Source organism: Meleagris gallopavo, chromosome 8 (genome assembly GCF_905368555.1).
Source record: "Meleagris gallopavo chromosome 8, MGAL_WU_HG_1.1, whole genome shotgun sequence".
In the NCBI taxonomy this organism is placed as follows: Eukaryota; Metazoa; Chordata; class Aves; order Galliformes; family Phasianidae; genus Meleagris; species Meleagris gallopavo.
Genome location: NC_139411.1, coordinates 30,533,090 through 30,553,215, shown reverse-complemented (window position 1 = coordinate 30,553,215; position 20,126 = coordinate 30,533,090). Strand labels below are relative to the sequence as shown.

Below are 20,126 nucleotides of genomic sequence, written 5' to 3'. Positions count from 1 at the left end.
GGGAGATATTAATACTAAAATACCTAAGACAATGCTATGATAGGCTCCTGGCTGGTTTAAATTCCTGGCACCATGTGTTTTAATGGTAATAAGAAGCCAGGTGAGGCAGACAACCTCCAGGTATCTGACACGAATTTCTTCCTAGCGAAAGCAAAACCAAAAGTGAAACAAGAAGATGATAACAACCTGCTGGACATTGCACTGCAGGAGAAATGAAGAAACATTTCATTTACTTCCTACAGACCAGCAAGGAGCAGCAGAGTATTTGTGGGGCAGTTTCACAGCCCAACCAACCCCCAGGTAGCCCAGAAGCAGACTGTGCAGCATAGCTGTGCCACCGCCGTCCTCTGCTGCCATGGGGGGCTGTCACCCTGCAGCTGCCTGCAGCCCCAGCCTGCTTCTGGGATAACACACAACTTTACTGATTAAGGAAGCAGAATGCAGATGGAAACACCTCAACAAGGAACAAAAGGAACAACATGGCTTGCTAAACGCAGTGTAGCTTCGTCTCATTGGACTCATAATTAGATAGCATCTCCTCTCCCAGGTATCACCTCAAAGATACCATCTTCCCCTCCAGAATCTTACACTCCAGTTATCTCCATGCATTCAAAATCTACAAATGCCCAGGATATCATATGAGGTAAGATAATTATCTTTTATAAATGCATATGGCAGACTTACTAAGTGATGCTCTCCAACTCCTCCTACAAATAGCTGCACGGTTACATCAGAACTCTCTGCTAATAATGGCTGCTTATTTCTGGTCTGTGAAATGGCCAAAAAAATAAAAATAAAAAAAATGGCAGCAGCTATAAGCAGAGTGCAACAGATGAGTGCTGGATGTGCGGGCTGACTCCGTGGTTGGGCTGTATGGGTACAAAAGCAGTGTTAGGTTACAGGGTAACGGTCACACCACTGTCTGGGAGGGGTAAAAGAGAAACAGCACTGAGAAACAGCACTGAAACTGCTCAAACATTCCTCAAAGCAGCGGTAGTAAGACTGCCAAGGGAAGAAAATGATTATTTTTAAGAGATCTGAAAAGCGGAAGCGTTGTTGATTATAATTAGCATGTAATCTGAAACTGCAACTGTACCATGCAGCACACGAGATGAGACAATTAGCATTTAATTAGGAGCTTTGCACACTTTCTTCTTCCACTTTGATAGCTCAAGTGATTGCTTTAGAGTCTCTCACTATCCTTTTGTTCCATTTCCTTTCATACAACTTCAATTTTCCAAGATTTGGAAGGTTATTTTCAAAAAAATATTCCTTGGCTTTAAAAAAAAAATTACAGAATTTCTCATTTGATCATAAAATCAAGTGTATTAATCCAGTCTGAAATCCTTATCTGAACAGAAGACTCAACAGATTTCCATGAAGTCCAGGCTGTGCAAATACATAAGCACGTGTGTATGAACATGTGCAGCCCCATTAAAAGCAGCTTTATCATTCATGCCTTTTAATATCAAACACATTTGACCTAAAAGCTTAGCAGTTCTTAATCAAGCAAAAACTCTTCAAATGGTATAGAACAGCTTTAGTGTTAGCTTGGGACTCAGGTTAAAAGGTTAGGAAAAATAAGGAAATCTGATCGAGAGGAAAAAGTTGAAGCCAAGGTAAACTCATACATTCCTCCCACCCTCAAAGCTGAAAATTTGCCCTCTGAGCAGATGTTGCAGAGCAGTGCTTCCTCTGCTAACCCCAGTGAAGGCCACACACAGATTTCCAAGTGGCTAAATTCTCTCTTCCACATTTCACAGACCTGGAATGACAGCTCTCATCACAGAAACCTCTAGCTTTGTCTTACAATTGCTTATACTAAGGTACCAGAAAAAAGATCTTAGGCTGACACTTAGGTGATTTGACTTGACACCTGAATAACTATCTTCCCCAAAGGATATCCTGGGTATTTCTGTGCATATAGAAACCTGGATCCCAGCAGCCTGAAGGGAGGTGTAAGTTAAGGGCCATAATGTGCAAACTTTGAGCAGAACTGTAACCACACTTTCTCCCATTCACATTATAGACACAGGCTCGGGCAAAATCCTTGCTGCAGTGAACCCAGATCTAAGAGCGCTGACAGAGAGCAGTTCAGCCCTGCAAAGACACAGGCAGTACCCAAAGAACACAGCAAGTCTATAATCAGTAATAAAAGGAAAGCAAAAGTCAATGTTCTCCAAAGGGCTCTTTCACTTTCCTTTAAGCTGTCTCTCTACCCTCACTTGAAAACTCAAGATGTGATTACTGGGGTCATTTATTCAGCCCCCATAACTGCCAAGCTCCTCAACCTGATCCAAAGAGCACCATTTTTAGAGTTCCCCAAAATAACACCAGCTGGATGCAGACAGCCCAGAATACAGCATACCCTCTGTAGGAGAGCTGAACTTGGTCTCATTGACAAATGTGGACAGATCAGAGGGCTGTGGGTAATCCTGCTTGTCCGTGCTCAGGTCCACAGTCATGCAGGTCCATTTCTGGCTGGTCACTGCCAGTTTCTCCTCATCTGTTGCATGAACCACTGCAGATATGACAGGAGGCGTTTCTGGGGTAGGCAGCGGGGTGGGATCCTGTAGAAAACAGAGCTGATTAATTCTGTTATCTTTCATCAAGAAGTTGTATTGTCAACTCTGAATTCCTCCACCTGCAGTCATCCTTTTAATTCCACGCTCTTCACTGCAGCCCTGTCTAAAATGCTTACTGAAAAATAAAGTGCTGCACTTAGAACTGCCCTAGCAACAAGCCTTCCTCCTATTACTGAGCTCTCTGATGATAAACACTCACATTGCAAAGCTGCCTTGATAACAAGGCAGAAAGAAAATCTGGAGCCTTTTAAACCCTTTAAACACTTGACAGAAGTTGCACCCACTGTCAGGACTGAAGTCTTAGAGGAGCAAAGCTGACTTTTTAGGCTTCCCTTGCAGGAGCAAGTCTGTGTAGGGCTGCAAGTTCACAAACCCTTTCTGCACTTCTATACCATCAACCCTCATCAATGAGAGGGCAAGATGGGGCAAAAGAAGGCAGGCAGCAGTGTGGAAGGAGCAGTGCTGCATCAAAGCAGTTGGGCCTTTACACACAGAGAGCTTTTGTTAACTCCCTTCCAAGGGAACCACCTGCCGGCTGTTTACAGCAAGGAATAGAGCCGTCCAAGCACGTGCTCCTGCTAGACCAGCCCTCTTGTTTTACTTCTGTTTTCCTTGCAGCTCAGTGTATCTAGCTTCTTACTTCTGAATTCAAAAACTCCAAAGTGGATACTTGGCTTTATTTTTCTTTTATCGTAGGCCAATCCAAAGCATTCTTGGTAATAGCCTAATTGGGATTCCCAGAGCAGTATATACCGCATAGATGCCAAAAGCTTAATACCTCATGATTACAGCCCCACACATCCTACTTGGACACCAGTATGCTTACATTCTTTACCAAAGTTCTTCTATTATTAAATGTACAATTGTAAATCAAAATGTCTCTTCTTCACCCCCGCAAGAATATACGTATCACAACGATGCAGTACTTTACCTGAGAAGGAGGATCAGATAGTGGAGATCTTTTTGGTGATTTTTTCACCCTAAATGTATCACTAAAAACAAAGTTAAGACAGTTAGCATGGTCATAGCAAAACGAAAGGGGTCATTTCATACTTAGCAAGAGACAGCTACAGAAAGTGCATTCTCTGTAAGCCCTTCTGCTTGTAAATCCCACCCATTAGGCAGCAGCACCACAGAGAAACATGCTGGAGGTACACAGTTTTGTCATGCATTTGGAACAGACCTTGATTCCCAAAAAGCTGAGTAAAGCAGGATTGCCATATTTCTAAATTCACAGAAAAAATGTGGGTTTTTTTTCCTGCTAACTACTGACAGAATGTTATTTACAGAACAGAGTTGCTGCTCCACTGCAATTCAAATGTCTGCTCCAACACAGACATCTTCAGTGGCCTTAAGCAAATTATTTAACTTCTGTCTGCTCCAGTTTCCCATCCAAAAATAAAGCCCTAAACATATCTTTACAGGAATGACCTGGGAGTTAAACCTGACAGACTCAGTCAGTAAGCTCCAACCACCCCACAGGTCATGAAGATGAGAAAGAAATGGGTTTGCTTTGGGTGAAGGACATAAAAAAAGGCTGAGGAGGGTGCTGTTGCTGAGATTCCAGCACAAAGTTCCATCCTTACCAACAGACACAATAAATGTCTCCCTTTCACATATCCCCCCTCACTGCAGCCTTCCAGTACCTACAAGGAGGCTACAAACAGGAGGGGAGTCAACTCTTTACAAAGGTAGATAATAGCAAGACAAGTGGAAATGATTTTAAGTTGAGGGAGGGAAGATGGAGGTTGGATGTCAGGGGGAAGTTCTTTACTATGGGAGTGGTGAGGTGCTGGAACAGCTGCCCAGAGAGGCTGTGGATGCCCCGTCCATCCCTGGAGGTGTTCAAGGCCAGGTTGGATGGGGCCCTGGGCAGCCTGGGCTGGAATTAAATGGGGAGGTTGGTGGCCCTACATGTGATAGGGGGGTTGGAGATTCATGATCCTTGAGGTCCCTTCCAACCCTGGCCATTCTGTGATTGAAACAAATACAGCATCAAATATGGCAATGCTGCTTCCACTGCCCAACAGCTCACAATGCAAATCAGGAGTGCAGACACTGTAGCCCTCCAAAAATCCCACAGGTTTGAATCAGGCAAAGAGAATGAAGAGTTTATGTTATATGGAAGTGTGCAACTATAAATGTTGGCTTTGCCTTTCTTCACAATTGGTTTAAAGCCTTTTCTAACAAGGACATCAACCAATTATCTACCATCTTTATGCATGTTGCCACAGCCGTTCAAACACGTTTTGCTACTGACTAGAAGAGGCAGAAAACATCCTACTCACTGATAGAAATTTAATGTAAGAATTTGAGGGGCAGTGGCAAAAGTTACTGCCCATCAGCTCATTCCTGTCAATGAGTGGCAAGGTCAGCACTGTGAATTGTAATGGTGGCTTTCAGTTGGAAGAGGGTAAATCAATACCACTTCTATAGGGAAAAATTAATTGGTCAGCTGAATATTAGGGTGTTCAGTGCTACTAATTATCTAGTTAGGATGCTAGAAATAATTAGGACAAGTTATTCCCTTAAGGAGAAATACTTTATGCAGTATTTAAGAAAGATGGATTGCACAATGTTTTTGTGTGATGGTAGGAATAAAACTCTGCTGTATTATCTCAAGGATGGGAATTCTGCAGTTTTTAAAAGAGGATCTTCTTTGACAGGCAAACAGATAATGAGGCATTAGACTCCTCTAACTCATTCACAGATGGGCGCTTTCCTTAAACAAGCTTTCATATGTGCCAGTGAAGTGACACAGTTAACACAAGAGCTTCATGCTGAATAATAACTGATCATGCTGCAAAATAAACGAGTAAAATTAAAAAGCCCATAAATCAGAGAAGAAAACTGAAATGTTAGCTTAGAATTACTTACAACAGAGAACATACAGACATCACATCTTCTACCATCCTAAGACAAATAAGACAAAGAAAAGAGAGACAGACAGAAGGAACTGACAAAAAAGATAAACCTACAAATACTGTTAATGTGTTACGGCAATCTGATCATGCATATCTTCTGCCTGCAGAATCTCTACTTTTTATTGAGCAACAGTTTCAGAGGAAAAAATGTTAATATTCAAGTTTTTTACTCTTTTTAAATTCAACCTTATACTTCAAACATGCATTCATCTTACAAAGCACATTTGTCAACGCTGAAGATACTGAGCTAAATTCTCATCAACAAATGAACCATTCTTGCCTTCCCTGATGGCAGCCACCTGCTTTCTCCTCAAAGCACACTACTAGGAATAAGGGATGTCAGACTGTCTTGAATGGCAATTAAGCTTAAGGAAAGCACTACTACTCAGCTTGGCAGCTCCTGCTCCATTCCTCACATGTGTGGCTCCTGAAGCTGGCATGCTGCATTTCCAAAGACAGCCTCCAACCACCCAGCACCTTTGGGAGGCATGTCGACACAAACCACCTATCTGGATACAGCATTGAGCAGGGACTCGGAAGGCATCAGCTGCTCTTTGTTCACTTTCATCTGAGTAAGATGATCCAGCACAAAACAGCTCAGCGCTTCAGCACGTGATCAGAGAGTGATTTGCATCAAGCTGACGTCCATTCTAGAAACCTCGTGTTTCCATGTGTACAGCACATAGTAGTGCACACTTAGCAATGACTTACACCCATGCCTGGCTTCTTCACTTCCCATAATTCTCACCTAACAACAACAGTCTTTCTGTACAATGAACACGCTCTCAATCTAGCCCATGGAATTTTATTTCTGCAACTCTCAACAGAAAACAAACAAGCAAACAACAACAAAAAGCCTGGCTTGGCAAAATTCTTTAATTTGGATATATTACAGTATCATTTCTAATTCCAACACCTGTCAACAGCTCAGAGCAGTGTTTTGGACTGGCTTCTCTCTCCTACACTATTGAGGAGGCACCACAAAGGAGGGTCCAACAGGCAGTATCTTTGCCCAGGCTGAGTTCTCCTACCCTGGATCCCATAGAAGAGTCACACCAAGGGGCCTTGTGACAGAGAGAGCAGTGACAGACAGAGACAAATATAGCCACTGCCTCCCACAGCATCCTCTAGCAAGCTTTAGGCCAATTTTCTTCTAGAAAGTGTTAGAGCTGCAGGCAGCGCTGCGCATTAACATGCAGATCCTCTTTGTTAGAAACCACTTGCAAAAGTAGGTTATAGGGCTGCAGTGAGCAGATATCTATTATAATGCCGTGAAAGAAGTCCCAAACAAGGGCAGAAAATTCTTATAAACCTCCTGAAAAAAAAGATTACAGAAACCTACAAACTCTTTTTAAATTCACATCGCCTCGAAATTAACAACTTTGGAATTGGTTCTGATATTCAGAGCAGATGGGTGGGCCCAAGAAGCTTCTACCAGGGGTCCAGCTCCTGGACAACACAAGGAGGCTCTGGCTTTCTGTAAATATTGGACTGTAGGGTCTGGTGATATAAAAATTCCCCTCTTTTCCCAAGTACAACTCAAGTTGTTACTCTCTTGCAGTCAGACTTCTGCATGTTGGTTTCAACCTCCCTACTCCTTTAGGGAAGACATTCTTTGCAGGCTTTACATTAACCACATAATCTTTAAATTGTCCAGTTTTACCAAAATACTGTAAGTCACTGGATAAAACTTGCCGTGTGCAATAGAGGATTTATTCTTGTCTTACTGTTTCATTCCTCACTCAAAAACTATGGTTCATAGAATACTCTTGACTGGCGTGAATCATCTTAAACAGTTTCAAATTCCAAAATGAGCTCACCAAAAAATTTGACACAAAATTGATAAAATTTGGACTTAATCAGATTCAAAGCTACACTGGACCCCAAAATTCAAAAACTCAATTCTCGGACCAGCGACCTCATCAGGATTGATTCACTGCTGGTTCTCCCTTTTGATCTGGAAATGCCAAGCTACCAAGGTAACAGGCTGAGGGAAAGCGTGTACAGACATGAGTCCAGTAAACAGCACTCAACAGCATCTTCCTTTCCCTTGTCAAAGACAAAACTGCTCTAACTACGCTATGGGTAGGAGTGTGCTGCTTCAAATCCACAAACATCTGAGCCCTTTAACTTACGTCTTTAGTGGCGTCTTCTTCTTTTTTGCGGGTTTATTCAAGTTGTCTCCATCAGTTCCGTTTGTTTCGTTGGCACTGGCTGGTATCTCAAAGGAGGCTGGAGATTTAGTGGGTGAGTTGGCAATCTTAGAAGAAGACTTGAAAGGGTCAATGGAGTCCTCGCACATGTCTGGCTCAAAACTGTACGTTTGTTGAGGCAGTTTGGGAGATTCTTGCATTTTTGTACTAGAGGAGAACGGGTTAAAATTGGGATCATCCCACTTATCAATATCAAAAGTGTAAGATCCTTTTGTGATAGGGATTTCGTTTGGATCAGTGGGTGTCTTTGTCGGTGTGGTCGGAGCGTTGTCAAGCTTTTCCACTGGCTTTTTAGTCTTTGGCCTCCGTAGTGGCATTTTAGCACCAGGCTTTTTACCTGCTTTTTTAGGAGGAGGAGTGCTCTCCTGTTGCTCTTCACCAATCCCTTTTTCTTCCGAATAATCAAATTCCAGCCTCACCGCAACGCCTTTGGCTGGAAGGTCCTCCTGTCCCCCAGTGTCCGACGGAGTCACCTCCCCAGCCTCCGGTGCAGGTGTAAGAGGTAGTGTTTTCTTATTGGCAGGGGGCGAGTTTTGCACTTTGCTGCCTCCAGTGCTAAAAGCACTAATCCCTTCCAAATTATCTGGATCCAAAGGGTAGGATCCCTCAGGCACAGCAGAGGCCTCCTGTTTCTCAGCAGAGGTTTTAGAAGGGTCAGTATACTCGGGTTTTACTGAGTCAGCTTTTGCTTCAGGTGCTGGTTTCTCCTCACCTGCAGAAGCTGCTTGGCCAAGGTCAGGAGGCTCTTGTGGCGCTTCCTTCACCAGCGGAGCATCCAGGGATTTTTTTGCTGGCTGTTTCTTTTTTAAGGAAGCGGGCCTGGATTTCTTTGTTCGCTTAAGGGTACTGGAAGCACTGCTTGAACCAGTACCATAAGCATCTGCTGTCGGCGCTAATGTCTCACTGTTGCCAAGGTAGGATGCTCCATCAAAATCACTAGCTTGCAAGCTAAGAGACCGAGATAACGTAGATTTGGAAACTGGCACTGAATCAGTAGATTTTCTTCGAACATTCGCTTTGGGGTCACGACTCTTCAATTCTGGAGAGCTCGGCCCTAAGGCGTGGAGAGAATCAACCAGCTCAATGTTATCGAAGTCCAAGTTGTAAGTTCCACTGCTGGCTATTGGCTTGTCCTCATCGAAGACGGTGGAAAAAGAATGGCAAGGGGGACGGAAAGGGCTTTCTTCAACTGTCTCACTGTGTGACACATCAGTTACAGGAACAGTTTCAGGAGGTAATCCTGTGGAAACAAACAGAAAACAGTGAATTTCTAATGTCCCTTTACAATAAATTCCCTTACAATTTGGCCAGTGCTTCAGCAACTGCATGTTCATATTAAGTTTTGTTTCCTATGTTCTATTTTTACTAATTTCCCAGAGGAAAAAACAATGGCACATAGCTTCCTCTCCACGAGACATCAAGGCTGCTCCTGTCTGCCCTAAGCAGTCAATACGTTCCACTTTGACCTCATAATACCAAGTTTATAACGGGACATCAATCACTAAGAATTCTGTATGAAACAGATTATGTTAAAGATTAAAAAAGAAATCAATTAGACAACTCTACAAATATTCTCAGTTGCATATCTTCCATAAGAACGACCATTACATGCTCCCTACTGATTATTCAGAACATTTCTCAAAGGGTAGTCTAATTCAATGATGAAGGGAAAATTATATTCTAGAACTGTCCAACAGAGCATCTTTTCATTGTAGCTAAGCATTTGCCTGCTGAATAGAATCCTAAAAAGTTCTGTTGAACAATTATATTGGACAAAACAGACAAACACAGTGTATATCAAAAGGACAGAAAATACAAAAGTAAGAAAGGATTAAGATAACGATTAAGATTTCTGCCTTCTATCTCATGAAAATTCATTACTAAAATGCCTTGCTGATCCTGAATATGGGTTGCTCCTGCTGCTATTGCACTGTTCTGTGTCTGAACCTCACTGCCACCTCCACCAACGTGCATGTATCACAGCCAAGGTGTGCAGAGTTCAGAAATCTTCAGTTCCCCACCCAGGCTATGCTTAGCTGGCTCGTCTGTACTTAGCAGCTGAGCTCTTGCTGATGAGCACTGAAAGAAAACACTTTTTTTCTATTGAACAACACAGCATTTTTCATGCTGTCAACTTCAAATGAGTTCTTTGCTCACCTTTAAGTGATTTCAGCAAAACTTCTACGCATCTTTTTCACTTCAGTCCTACACGTTTTGCAAAACAAATTTCCATTTTGCCCAGCTCCGTTCATTAATCTTTTCCATAAAAGCAATACGGGCAGAGAATCAGTAAGTACTTTTAGTTAGAAGCCATGACTGGACGATGAACAGACGATGAACATTTTTTCTTTATTTCAGTGGAAATTTTCTGTCCATATAGAAATTGTTTAAGGATGCTGAGAACGGAAGAAACTTTAGGGAATTGGATACATTTCCTTAGAGCAGCATGAAGTATATTCAGACATTTTCAAAGGAATGACAGTAAGATGGATTGTCTTTGAGGAATAGGATTTTACTGAGTTACATGAATTAAAAACATTGTTTTACTGTGGTTGTTTTGTTTTTTCTGAAATGAATGCTATTAACTTGGCAGTACTTCAGGACATTTTATTATTTCCCTCATCTCCCCTGGGGTGCCCGTGGTTTCAGTCTGGTGGAAAGGTCACTAATTAAACACAATTTGCTGAGCTTCACACACACATCTCTCACTTCTGACACTGGTCAGACTCAAACAGTGTCATAAAAGCACACGTTATACTAATCTGTGCATTTTACATCAAAATGGAATGGAAGACACTTAGCAGGAATACACTGCAATAAGCACTTGCATAGCTCTAACAAGTCAGCAGAGCCCAAATCTAGGTCAGCATGAAATAAAAGAGAGATCTGAACACAGTCTTCTGAAATTACACATTATTTTCATTCCTGCACATGCTGAAGGCCTCACTAGGGTTGAGGTCTCTTGTTTAAAGTCAGTACAAACATTTATTTTATATATATAAAAAAATCAGTGTTCTGCAGGACTTGGAATGTAGAAGACAGGCGCAGCACAGCTGAGGTTGGGAACAGATCACGGCAGCAAATGAAGGTACAACGCCTTCCATGCTCACAGTAGAGCAGCATTCAGATTCGGCATGCTCCACATAATGCAGAGTTTTAACCCCTTTAATTGCTTATTTCACAGTTTCCTTCAAACTAAACTCAGTACAGATTTCTGCGGAGCGCAGCTCGACTCGCTGCTGTGACGTTTCCATTGTTTCTCTGTGGAACAATATGTGAAATTGAGAAAACAGGGCTTCTGGCAGAAATGCAGAGCTGCTGCTTGATTCTTCCAGCACCACAAGTGACACGACTCCACCCTGGTAGCAGCAGGAATGTGGGAGGGGAAGAGGTGAACAGTATATATTGCAGAGCAATACAACACTGTACTGCTACAAAGACATATTAAGATCATTCTTTCCTGATGTTAAAATCATATTTGGAGCACAGTGCCATTTGCTTTCTTACATCACAAGATTAAGCAGAACAGTCTTGCTAATTACAGTATTTCATTAAAATACAGCTTGATGGCAGAGGAATGCACTATGCAAAAGAAAGCAGGATTTGCCTTAGAGAGAACAGCATAACATCTTGAACAAGGACTTTTAGGGGCCCACTGCAAGATACTGACACTCACACACAAATGATACCCATAAGAGATGCCCACAGGTAGATGCTAATTATTTTAAGGAGCACAGGTGATAGCAGGGAAATCTCTTTTGTCCCCAAAAACAGGCGAATCCCAAAAGAAAGCTCCCACTTCACCTTATTACAAAGAAGGTCCACACACTGCTCCTTCCAAGCAGACAGCTTTCTGACTGCAGAGGAACTCTGCCTGGATTGGGTAAGAAAAATCCCTAAACCAACATAAGCTCAGGCTTTGTGAAGCAGGCAGTGAGCCCTTGGGATCCGCACCAAACACAGGCAGTGTTACCTCAGGTGAAGGAACGCTTCCAAAAACCACGGAAGCATCTTCCAACATGCTTTAAAGATATTTTAAGCAGAAAAGAAATGATGCATCTCCACCAGCTACCAGCTTGTTGAATCTAAATCTTTACTGCTTCTTTATGAATAATGAATATCTATTGGGGAAATAGAATCGAGAAGTTCCAGCTGCTTTTACATACTCTTCCCCTTCAATTATGTTCAATTCCAGTGCTAGAGCTGCACTGCATGCTAGGACAGTAGAGTGTTTTGTTCTTTGTTGACATGTCTCTAAAATAAGAATGAAATCCAATAGGCTTGGACTGGAAAATAAAAAGCCTTAATGCTGCTGACTTGGAAGCAAAGCAAAACACTATTTTGAAAGATGTACAAAACCTGACCAGATCTAATAAAGCAAGAAGAAATTCAACTCTATTTCTGCTTCCTTGAGAAAAAGAGGCAAAAGGAAACCTCTGGAAAATGCATGCAGCACATACTCACACTGTCTGTAATAAAGAAATAACTCACCAGACAAGTACACTTTGCCTACAGCACACAGGAATTGGAATTACTTAATATCACACATAGTCAAACACCGCTTATTTCAAGTTCCTGCTTGTTACGAGAAGTCTTTGACGTTATGAAATCAGTTGGAGCACTATTTTTAAGATTGCTGTAAAAATACTCCAGCCATTTATTCCGGGAGAAAATTTAGATATAAAGTTTATTTTCAATTTTCCTGTGCCAGGCTTGGAGAGGCAAAAAAAAAAAAAGTTTTCCATACCAAAAATTCAGCTTGCTCTTGCCTGGGTCATAATCTCTGTACTGTAAATGCTGACTTCCATTCCTCTGGCACAGGAAGGAACTGGAGATAGGTCTCCCATTGGAGATGAGTGGGTTGTAAAACAGAAAGGACTGCAAGACTTGCAGCTCCCACCACGTGCTGCTCCCTGAGCCCATCCATGCCCCCTGGCCCTCTCCCCTCACCCGCAGCCCCCCGGCTCGGCTACAAGGCAGGTCTTACACTGTTGGGAGCTGGAATGAAGCCAGGTGAACCAAGCTGCATTTTGGTCCCATCATATTTATTAAGCTTTGAAGTAGTTCTAATTAAAAACTCTCCTCTTGGCTTTCCGGCAGCGGGGTCCAGCTGTTGCGCTAATGAGAGCAGGCAGGATAACTGCAACCGTCTGCATCAATAACTGCTGTCAGATACACATGAAATAATCCTTCGAGCACTGACTGTGCTCCCTCCTTCCACCCCTCCCACAGAAGACAAAGACACGAGGCCAGCCGTTGCTGCCTTGCTCCACATGTCAGACTCCTCGCCTGCCCGTCTTCCTTATTGCTACTGTGTGAGCTGTAGGCTGCAATGAGAAACGCTCCTTCAGCTGCTCCTAAACCCCAGAAAGGGGCTCACTGTTGTGTGCAGCCACGTGCACAACCCAGAGGTAACAGAACTGCAGGATAACTGTTCCTCGGTGGCTTATGAAGTACAAGATGTCCAACTAAAATGTCACATTTCCAAAGAAGCATGCAAACACCCAGATTAGAGTCTTCACATTCTTAATTTCTGCTAAAGATTTCAGAAACAAATGAATGCTTTGTGTTGCCCTCCTACATTTGATTTTCTTCTGCATTACACATCTTTCTTCTCTCCCATAAATCGCCCTGTTGTATAACTGCATATTGCATAACTTTGGAGCTCCGTCAGTTTGTAGTAATTTGCCACCCATGAACAAAATCTTATTTGCAAATGAAATGTTTTCCTCTCTGTCATCCAGTGGCTTTTAATATAGCTCACGTTTGGCTGTGAATAAATACATTCAGTTTCCTATCTTTCTTCAGGATTATCTGACAGAAAGGAGGGGGAAATGTGGGATACAGGGAGAAAAGAATCACACGTGACAGGGAAGCACATGCGTAATCAAAGGCTTGAAGATAATTTACTGCAGTAATTAAAAACATGCTCCAATCCTGTTTAGCATATGCATTCTTTTGTTCTCTCAGCAATTAACTTATTTTGTAATCATGGAAATTAAGATTAGAAAAAGGAAAGAAGATGGAGAAACATTTGATACGGTGAAGAGGGAACTGTAAAGGAAAAACCACTAGATCTCAGTATTTCATTTCTATTTTATGGGATCAGTTTGTCCTTTTACGTTCTTATAAACTCTTAGCATAACAATCTTCAAGAGCACTTCATGAATAAGCCCTAAAAATATTTTAAAGATAGACAGAGATAAGGATAGCTCAAGATATTTCCAAGACTTGTCATATCCCTTAAGGTTGAAACTAAAGCTCAAAAGCCTCCATTATGCATATGAAACACAAGTGAGCTTTAGTCTGCTTTGAGTAAAATCACCTTTTCACAGTTTAGCCAGGTAATCAAGATGACTTAGCTTTTGGATAGGACAATAAACAGCATAATGGGGAATTCAATCTTAAATTGCTCAGCTGACATCAGATAACCCAAACAAAGCTAGTTTGGGCTAATACAGTGCTTCTACTCCTTCAAATTCTATTATTCAATTTGGAGAACAAAGAACACAGAGGCAAAAGTTTCTCTGTTTTTTTTAAATGCAATATTCTCTTCTTGAAAGTTCCTTTATCAGTGTACACCATTTTCATGTGTCTGTATTACACACACACTCATGTGTACTGCTTTGTTACTCCTATACTGTACCAAAGAGCTCATTACTATTGTTCAATGTTCTACTCTTCTTTGTGTTCTGTTCTGCTTCAGATGACAGCTGAAAGTGACATTTTGTTAGCTGTCACTGTTAACAGCACCTGCATCTCTCTTAGTAAAGCTCCTAAAATACTAGGAGGAGGGAATGGAAAAAAATATTCTAGAAAATTCATCTTTTCTTTATTATTTGTCAAATGTTACGGCAGATTCTCTAGTACTTTACTCCAGCAAGCAATTGGGTTTTTCCTCCTGTAGTGGACAAAGATGATTATAAACTCATTAATCTTCCAGAAAACACTTTGTTAGCATCCATTCCTTGTCTCTGCTAACACAAACACTTCCCTGCAGCAACCTGTCCCATACTGCATGCTTGTTACCTGTGTCTTCCAGGGGCAGCTGAGGCTTTATTTCTTGCTCTGCTATGTCTGCTACGATGGCTACTGCTGTGTCGGGTGGTGGCTGTGGAGGTGATGGAGGAGCCTTGACTGGTGTAGTGGATTCTGGGGTCTCAAATGCTTCTTCTGAGTCAGAGCTCCTGGGAAAAACATGAGAGAGAGAGTTTCCTTTAACAGGCAGGACTAGTGAGTAGAGTGAAGATTCATGTTTGGAGGATACAAGTTGTATTTGGAAATGCAGAATTTCCCCATAGCCCTTTTCAAAAAGTAAACACACAGGTTTGTTACACATGGTGAGACAAGCTACAAAATGTGCTGAGTCCTGGTATTGTCAATCATTCAAATGGACAGTTTCCTAAAGGAAAAGGGATCTGCCCATTTCTAGCAGTTCTTTTCAAGGCTGGACTGCAGCTCCCATGGCTGCCCACACTCAGCATGACAGTGCAGCTGGGACCAAACCTGCTGTGAAATTAAACCAGAAGCACCCCACAAGCCATCCTGCTGCAATGAGGACTCCTCTCACTTTGTTGAAGTCAAACGATACCTCAGAGCTGCCGGATTCTGCTCGCTTTATTAAAGCTCATGTTTATTTTAAGCAGATCGATGTCAGCAGAGGTACAAGTACAGGATTTACATCCTATTACACTTGCTGAAATCTGTCACAGTGGGAAATCTCCTGTGAGCTGGGTAAGAAAAGACCCCACTGCCACCCCCACCAGCCTGAGCAACAGAGGGGACTCTGCAGAACATCATGACCCTTCTCCCTGGTGTAACCAGATGCTTTGGGTGGTTTTCTCACCTTTTGGGAAATTTCTGTCTGCCCAAAGCTTCACAGAATTGTAGGGGTTGGAAGGGACCTCTAGAGATCATCGAGACCAACCCCCAATCACAGAATAAGAAGCTTACACCACTTCCTAGAGAACTGCTCATCAAAACTGTCTGGGTGTCAATTCTTTCTATGGCTGTAAACCCTCTCTGTGTCATTGCTTAAACTGTGCACAGTCATCAGGCTACAGAATGGGTGAATGAGAATAGGCAGGCTGCAGCAATGTGAATTATATCCCTTCAGAGACATATCGTGCCCTAAATTGAAATATTTTAAGAAGAGCTGAGAACAAAGAACTTCCATAAACAAAGCTACACAATAGTCATTCAACAGAACAACATTTTTTTTCTCCTACCTCCACTGAGATGGTTCAGGAAACTCATAAGTTGAAGCACCAAGCGAAAAGGCAATTTGATATTTACCTTGTAGAGAAATATTTCCTGTCATAAAAATAAACCTATGATGTTATCATCCAAACCAGTAGAATTAAGGGCAATTCCTACCTCTTGAGCTTGTCTCTATCACCTGAGCTTCAGCACACATCTTTGTTTTGCCAATATTTAATAATCTTGGAAAGACTCCAACCCAATACATTTAATGTTCACATGCACTTCAGCAAAGCAGCAATGTAACCAGAAAGAATGCCTTAATCATAATTCAAATGCTGCTGAGTTTGTTATGAGAAGCAATTCCGACAACAAAATATGGCATTCAAAAAAGAAATCTGAAAGGAAGCTCAGTATCAGAAAAACGTTCTTTGCCATTGCCTTGAATATGGCAGAGAGCACAAAGCCTGCAAGCACACATGAGGACATCACTCCAAGGTCTACACCACATATCTTAGGAAAATGAGATCCCGTGTTCAGCCAGTTCAGCTTTCCCTAGTGAAAATACTGGATGGTCTCTCTTGCATAAGATATTTTTAAGACCATAGCTGTACTTTTAAAGCATACCAAAAGATTTTCCCAGAACAACAGGATTTCCTGAGAAAAGGAAATTACATATTTCAGCCAGCTCTATTCATAATATCATTTCTCTCAGAAATAAAGGGTAGACAGGAAAAAAAAATAAAACAAAACCCACCAAAAAAACAACAAAACAAAAAAATCCTCACTGCCATAAAGTTCATAGCGTAGAACAGACTGCCAGTGGTGGCAGGCACAGACCCAGTGGTGGGCAGGCTGTGCCAAAGGGAAGTGCCTGCTTCATCTTCTATACCATGCTTCTGGAGCTCCAGACAAGGAGAAGGCAGGGTAAGAAGGGACACGTGGGTCTTGGAGATGCAGAACTGTTGGTCCCAGCTCATCATTTAGGGGGCATGCATCACTTGGGCATGCAAATATAGAATCGCAGCCTGAAGAATTGCTTTCTGGGAAAACAAGGAATTAAGAGCTATATGATGGAACATATATACATTCACACAGTTCCAAAAGGCAATGGCCAGCTTAGGTAATCAACTGGAGCTTGCCTTGAGAGTATATTTTGTATCCTTACATCTGCATCTTTTGTTGGTTGGGTTTTTGTTTTTGTTTTTTATGCAATGGGTAAAAAAGATATAGATTGCAGAAGACACCAAGTGATGATAATAATAGAGTACAAAATAACTAGAAATATTCTTGTAGTCCATCTCTTTCACCTCTTAGAAGACAACCAGTAAGCAGTAAATAGAAAGGCAGTCAACAGAACACCATGAACAGTCTACAGCAGGTACAGACAGGGAGAGGTGGGAGAGCCAAGGAGCAGCCAGGGGAGCAGGAGTTCTATTCTCATCTGGAGGCTTGGAGGTCTTGCCAGCCTGCTGCACTAACCTCAGGAAGAAACAAGGGGAGTAACTTGGGTTGACTTCTTTGCCACCTTCCTCGTGGAAACTCAGCCTCACAAATGACCTTACCTTTTTTTTTTTTTTTTTTTTTTTGTAAAGCACATGCTATGAAGTCGTCCCTTATTTTAGGACAAAATATAGCCCTTAGTCACTGTGGCTGGCAAGCACCCAGTAAGCAAGAATGAGATTACTTGCTGCCACTGCCTTCGCTTGCCCTCTTCAAGAATGACAGCCATCAAATTGTGGTCACCCACAGTTGATGTCCACAACCTAGAGCCAAAATGAAATAGCTTGCAGCAGAATGGTTTCAACGCCTTCTGCGTCACTGGGAATCCTCCAGTGTCTCAGGTTCTTCCAACATTTACATTACAGCAGTATAAACAGTGCAAGTGCATGCTCACATTAAAAAAAGTCACGGATATCTTACGACATGCACACAACAGCAAAAGCAAACTGTGCTCCATTACCATACAAGAGTGCCTGGAAAGTAATGAGCCAAAATAAAGGATTCCAAAGTTTGATTGGAGAGCTCTTATATGAATATTGCCCTCTAATTGCAATGGGCAGGATGTTTGGAGGCATACAGAGAAACTGAGAGGGCTATCCCAGACATTAAGCCTCTCATATCCATAATTCTAATCTGGCTGACCAACTTGAAGCAGCAAAAACTTCCAAAGATTTGTTTGAGATACAAATGCAGTCCTAAATACTTGAGGGGGAGGAGACAGAAATGGCTGTTTTGTCTCAGTTTTCTACCTCAAGTTTACATCTACACATTCTTTGCTACTGGCTGGAGCTGCATTCTTAATGGCAACACACAGGTTCCAGTAGATTTAACCTTCTAAAGCATCTAAAATATCATGAAGTTAAGATAGTCAGTATTTGCTGAAGTTTATCACATAGCACGTGAAGAATCCAAATGAACAAAAAAAAAAAAAAAAAAAAAAAAAAAAAAGAAAGCAATTTCTTAAAATGCTCAATTTAGTGCTGAAGATGAATTTTGGTTTTCATTCCTGTAATCCCACTGGGAGATGATCTGGATATAAAAAGGAGGAATGAGTTCTGTAGTCTCACCTCCATCGATCATTTTCAGAAATGATCCTCATAAAACCTGCATGAATAATTCAGATCTGCCTTATTGATGAGATCAGAGCCGAGGGTGTAGGACTGGCTGTACGTTTCTGAGGTCAATCTCTTTTGTATGTTACTTAAATGGGCACTTACACTGCACTGGCAAGAGCGGCACTGACTGACAGGTCTGAAAAGACACATATTTCAAACACAACAAAAGAGCCCAAATAGTAATTCCTTTCCTGGAGACCAAGTTACCAATGGAAGCCGTGGACCAGATCCTATGCCTCACTCACAGTGACCAACACTTCTGGATGGTTACAGCAAAAAGTCCTTGTTTCATGCCAGCATGAGGTTAGGGTAACATCAAAAACATTTCTGCTCTATGTGCTACCATTTTTGCATGGAATTGCCTACTCAGCAACTCAAGGCTAACAAAGCACTCTAAATAATGTCTCTTATGATGGTGACTGTTAGCTATGGCATTTTACATCTGCATGTGCTGAGTATCAAATGTTACAGATTTTAAATGCTAATAGTACATTTGTATGGGAACGTACAGAAGATGTGAAAGATACATTAGTAGATTTGTCTGGTTATTTATCTACGAGATGATAATGTTCGGTACCTGAATTACTGAAATATCCTACCTGTCATCCAAGGATCTGTTAAACACGTGGTATTAAAAATGGCACAAATACGGTGTCGAGCATAAACCTCACAAACAATATTTTCTTTCTCTCTTGCAAAATATACCATTAAAATGACTGAATGTCTCAAAACCCATTCAAAAGTACCGATACCACCGAAAACATTTTGCACAGAGAAGAGCAAAACCATTAACCTCAGCCAAGACTGTCAAAACTCACGGGTCAGTGACTTAACAGGGATCATTTAAAGCCATCTGCCTTTACCACCCCAACCCCTTGGGAAGGCTGGCAGCGTGGGATGTGACTGTCACATCGAGTCAGGGACTGGAGGAGGCTGAGACGTGTCACTTACATGTCACCAGACTCCATCTGTAAGACTGTTTCTTTTGGGACATGTCTGACCATTAACTATTAATGGACTGTTGTAAGGACGCTCGGTGACACGACCATCTAACCTACAATTAAATTCCCAACAAGCCTATAGTGTGAGAAGCTGAGCTGCCAAACTCGTCTCAAGAAGGGGATGCTGGAAGGCTGCAGTCAGACTGCCATTGCCCCAGCCTCCATCCTGCTCACCCTGGTGTGATACCACTGTCCCACTTGGAGCATCCCTACTAGCTTGCACCCACAGGATCAGCACGCCCACACACCTACCAGATTATGCTTTGAGCTTCTCGCCTGCCTTGCAGCAATGATGGAATGTTTCATGGGCTTCTCACTTGCAAAGTCTGATAATCAAAACACTGATTTCATCACAGCATCACTTCACCTTAGACTACATAGCTGGAAAATAATTTCATCCATTGCTGTCTTGTAGATCTTCGTTTTTACATTCAAACTGGGTATGTTTCAGTGAAAAATAGGAACAGCAGCTTCTTGAACCACAACAATTTAGAATAATTTTAGAGAAGATATCCCTCATTTAATTAAGTTCATTTCCTTGGCATCTTCTTTTTTTTTTTATCCAGCTGTCTTACAGATACAATAA

At 41.9% G+C, this 20,126-nt stretch overlaps 1 protein-coding gene across 10 annotated transcripts in view; it reads right to left on the bottom strand.

The window, feature by feature from the left end:
- The window catches only part of TACC2 (transforming acidic coiled-coil containing protein 2), a 114,734-nt gene that overhangs the window by 22,942 nt on the left and 71,666 nt on the right, over positions 1–20,126 (bottom strand). For 7 of the 10 annotated variants that reach the window (XM_085229456.1, XM_085229462.1, XM_031554538.2 and 4 more), the window contains 5 exons: positions 14,752–14,909; positions 7,645–8,962; positions 5,463–5,498; positions 3,517–3,577; positions 2,369–2,570 (listed from right to left, as the gene is read on the bottom strand). In XM_085229456.1, the coding sequence (XP_085085582.1) occupies positions 2,369–2,570; positions 3,517–3,577; positions 5,463–5,498; positions 7,645–8,962; positions 14,752–14,909 (1,775 nt within the window). The remainder of the gene's footprint in view (positions 1–2,368; positions 2,571–3,516; positions 3,578–5,462; positions 5,499–7,644; positions 8,963–14,751; positions 14,910–20,126) is intronic. The other 3 variants (XM_019617894.3, XM_031554539.2, XM_085229457.1) reach the window with 2 other exon arrangements.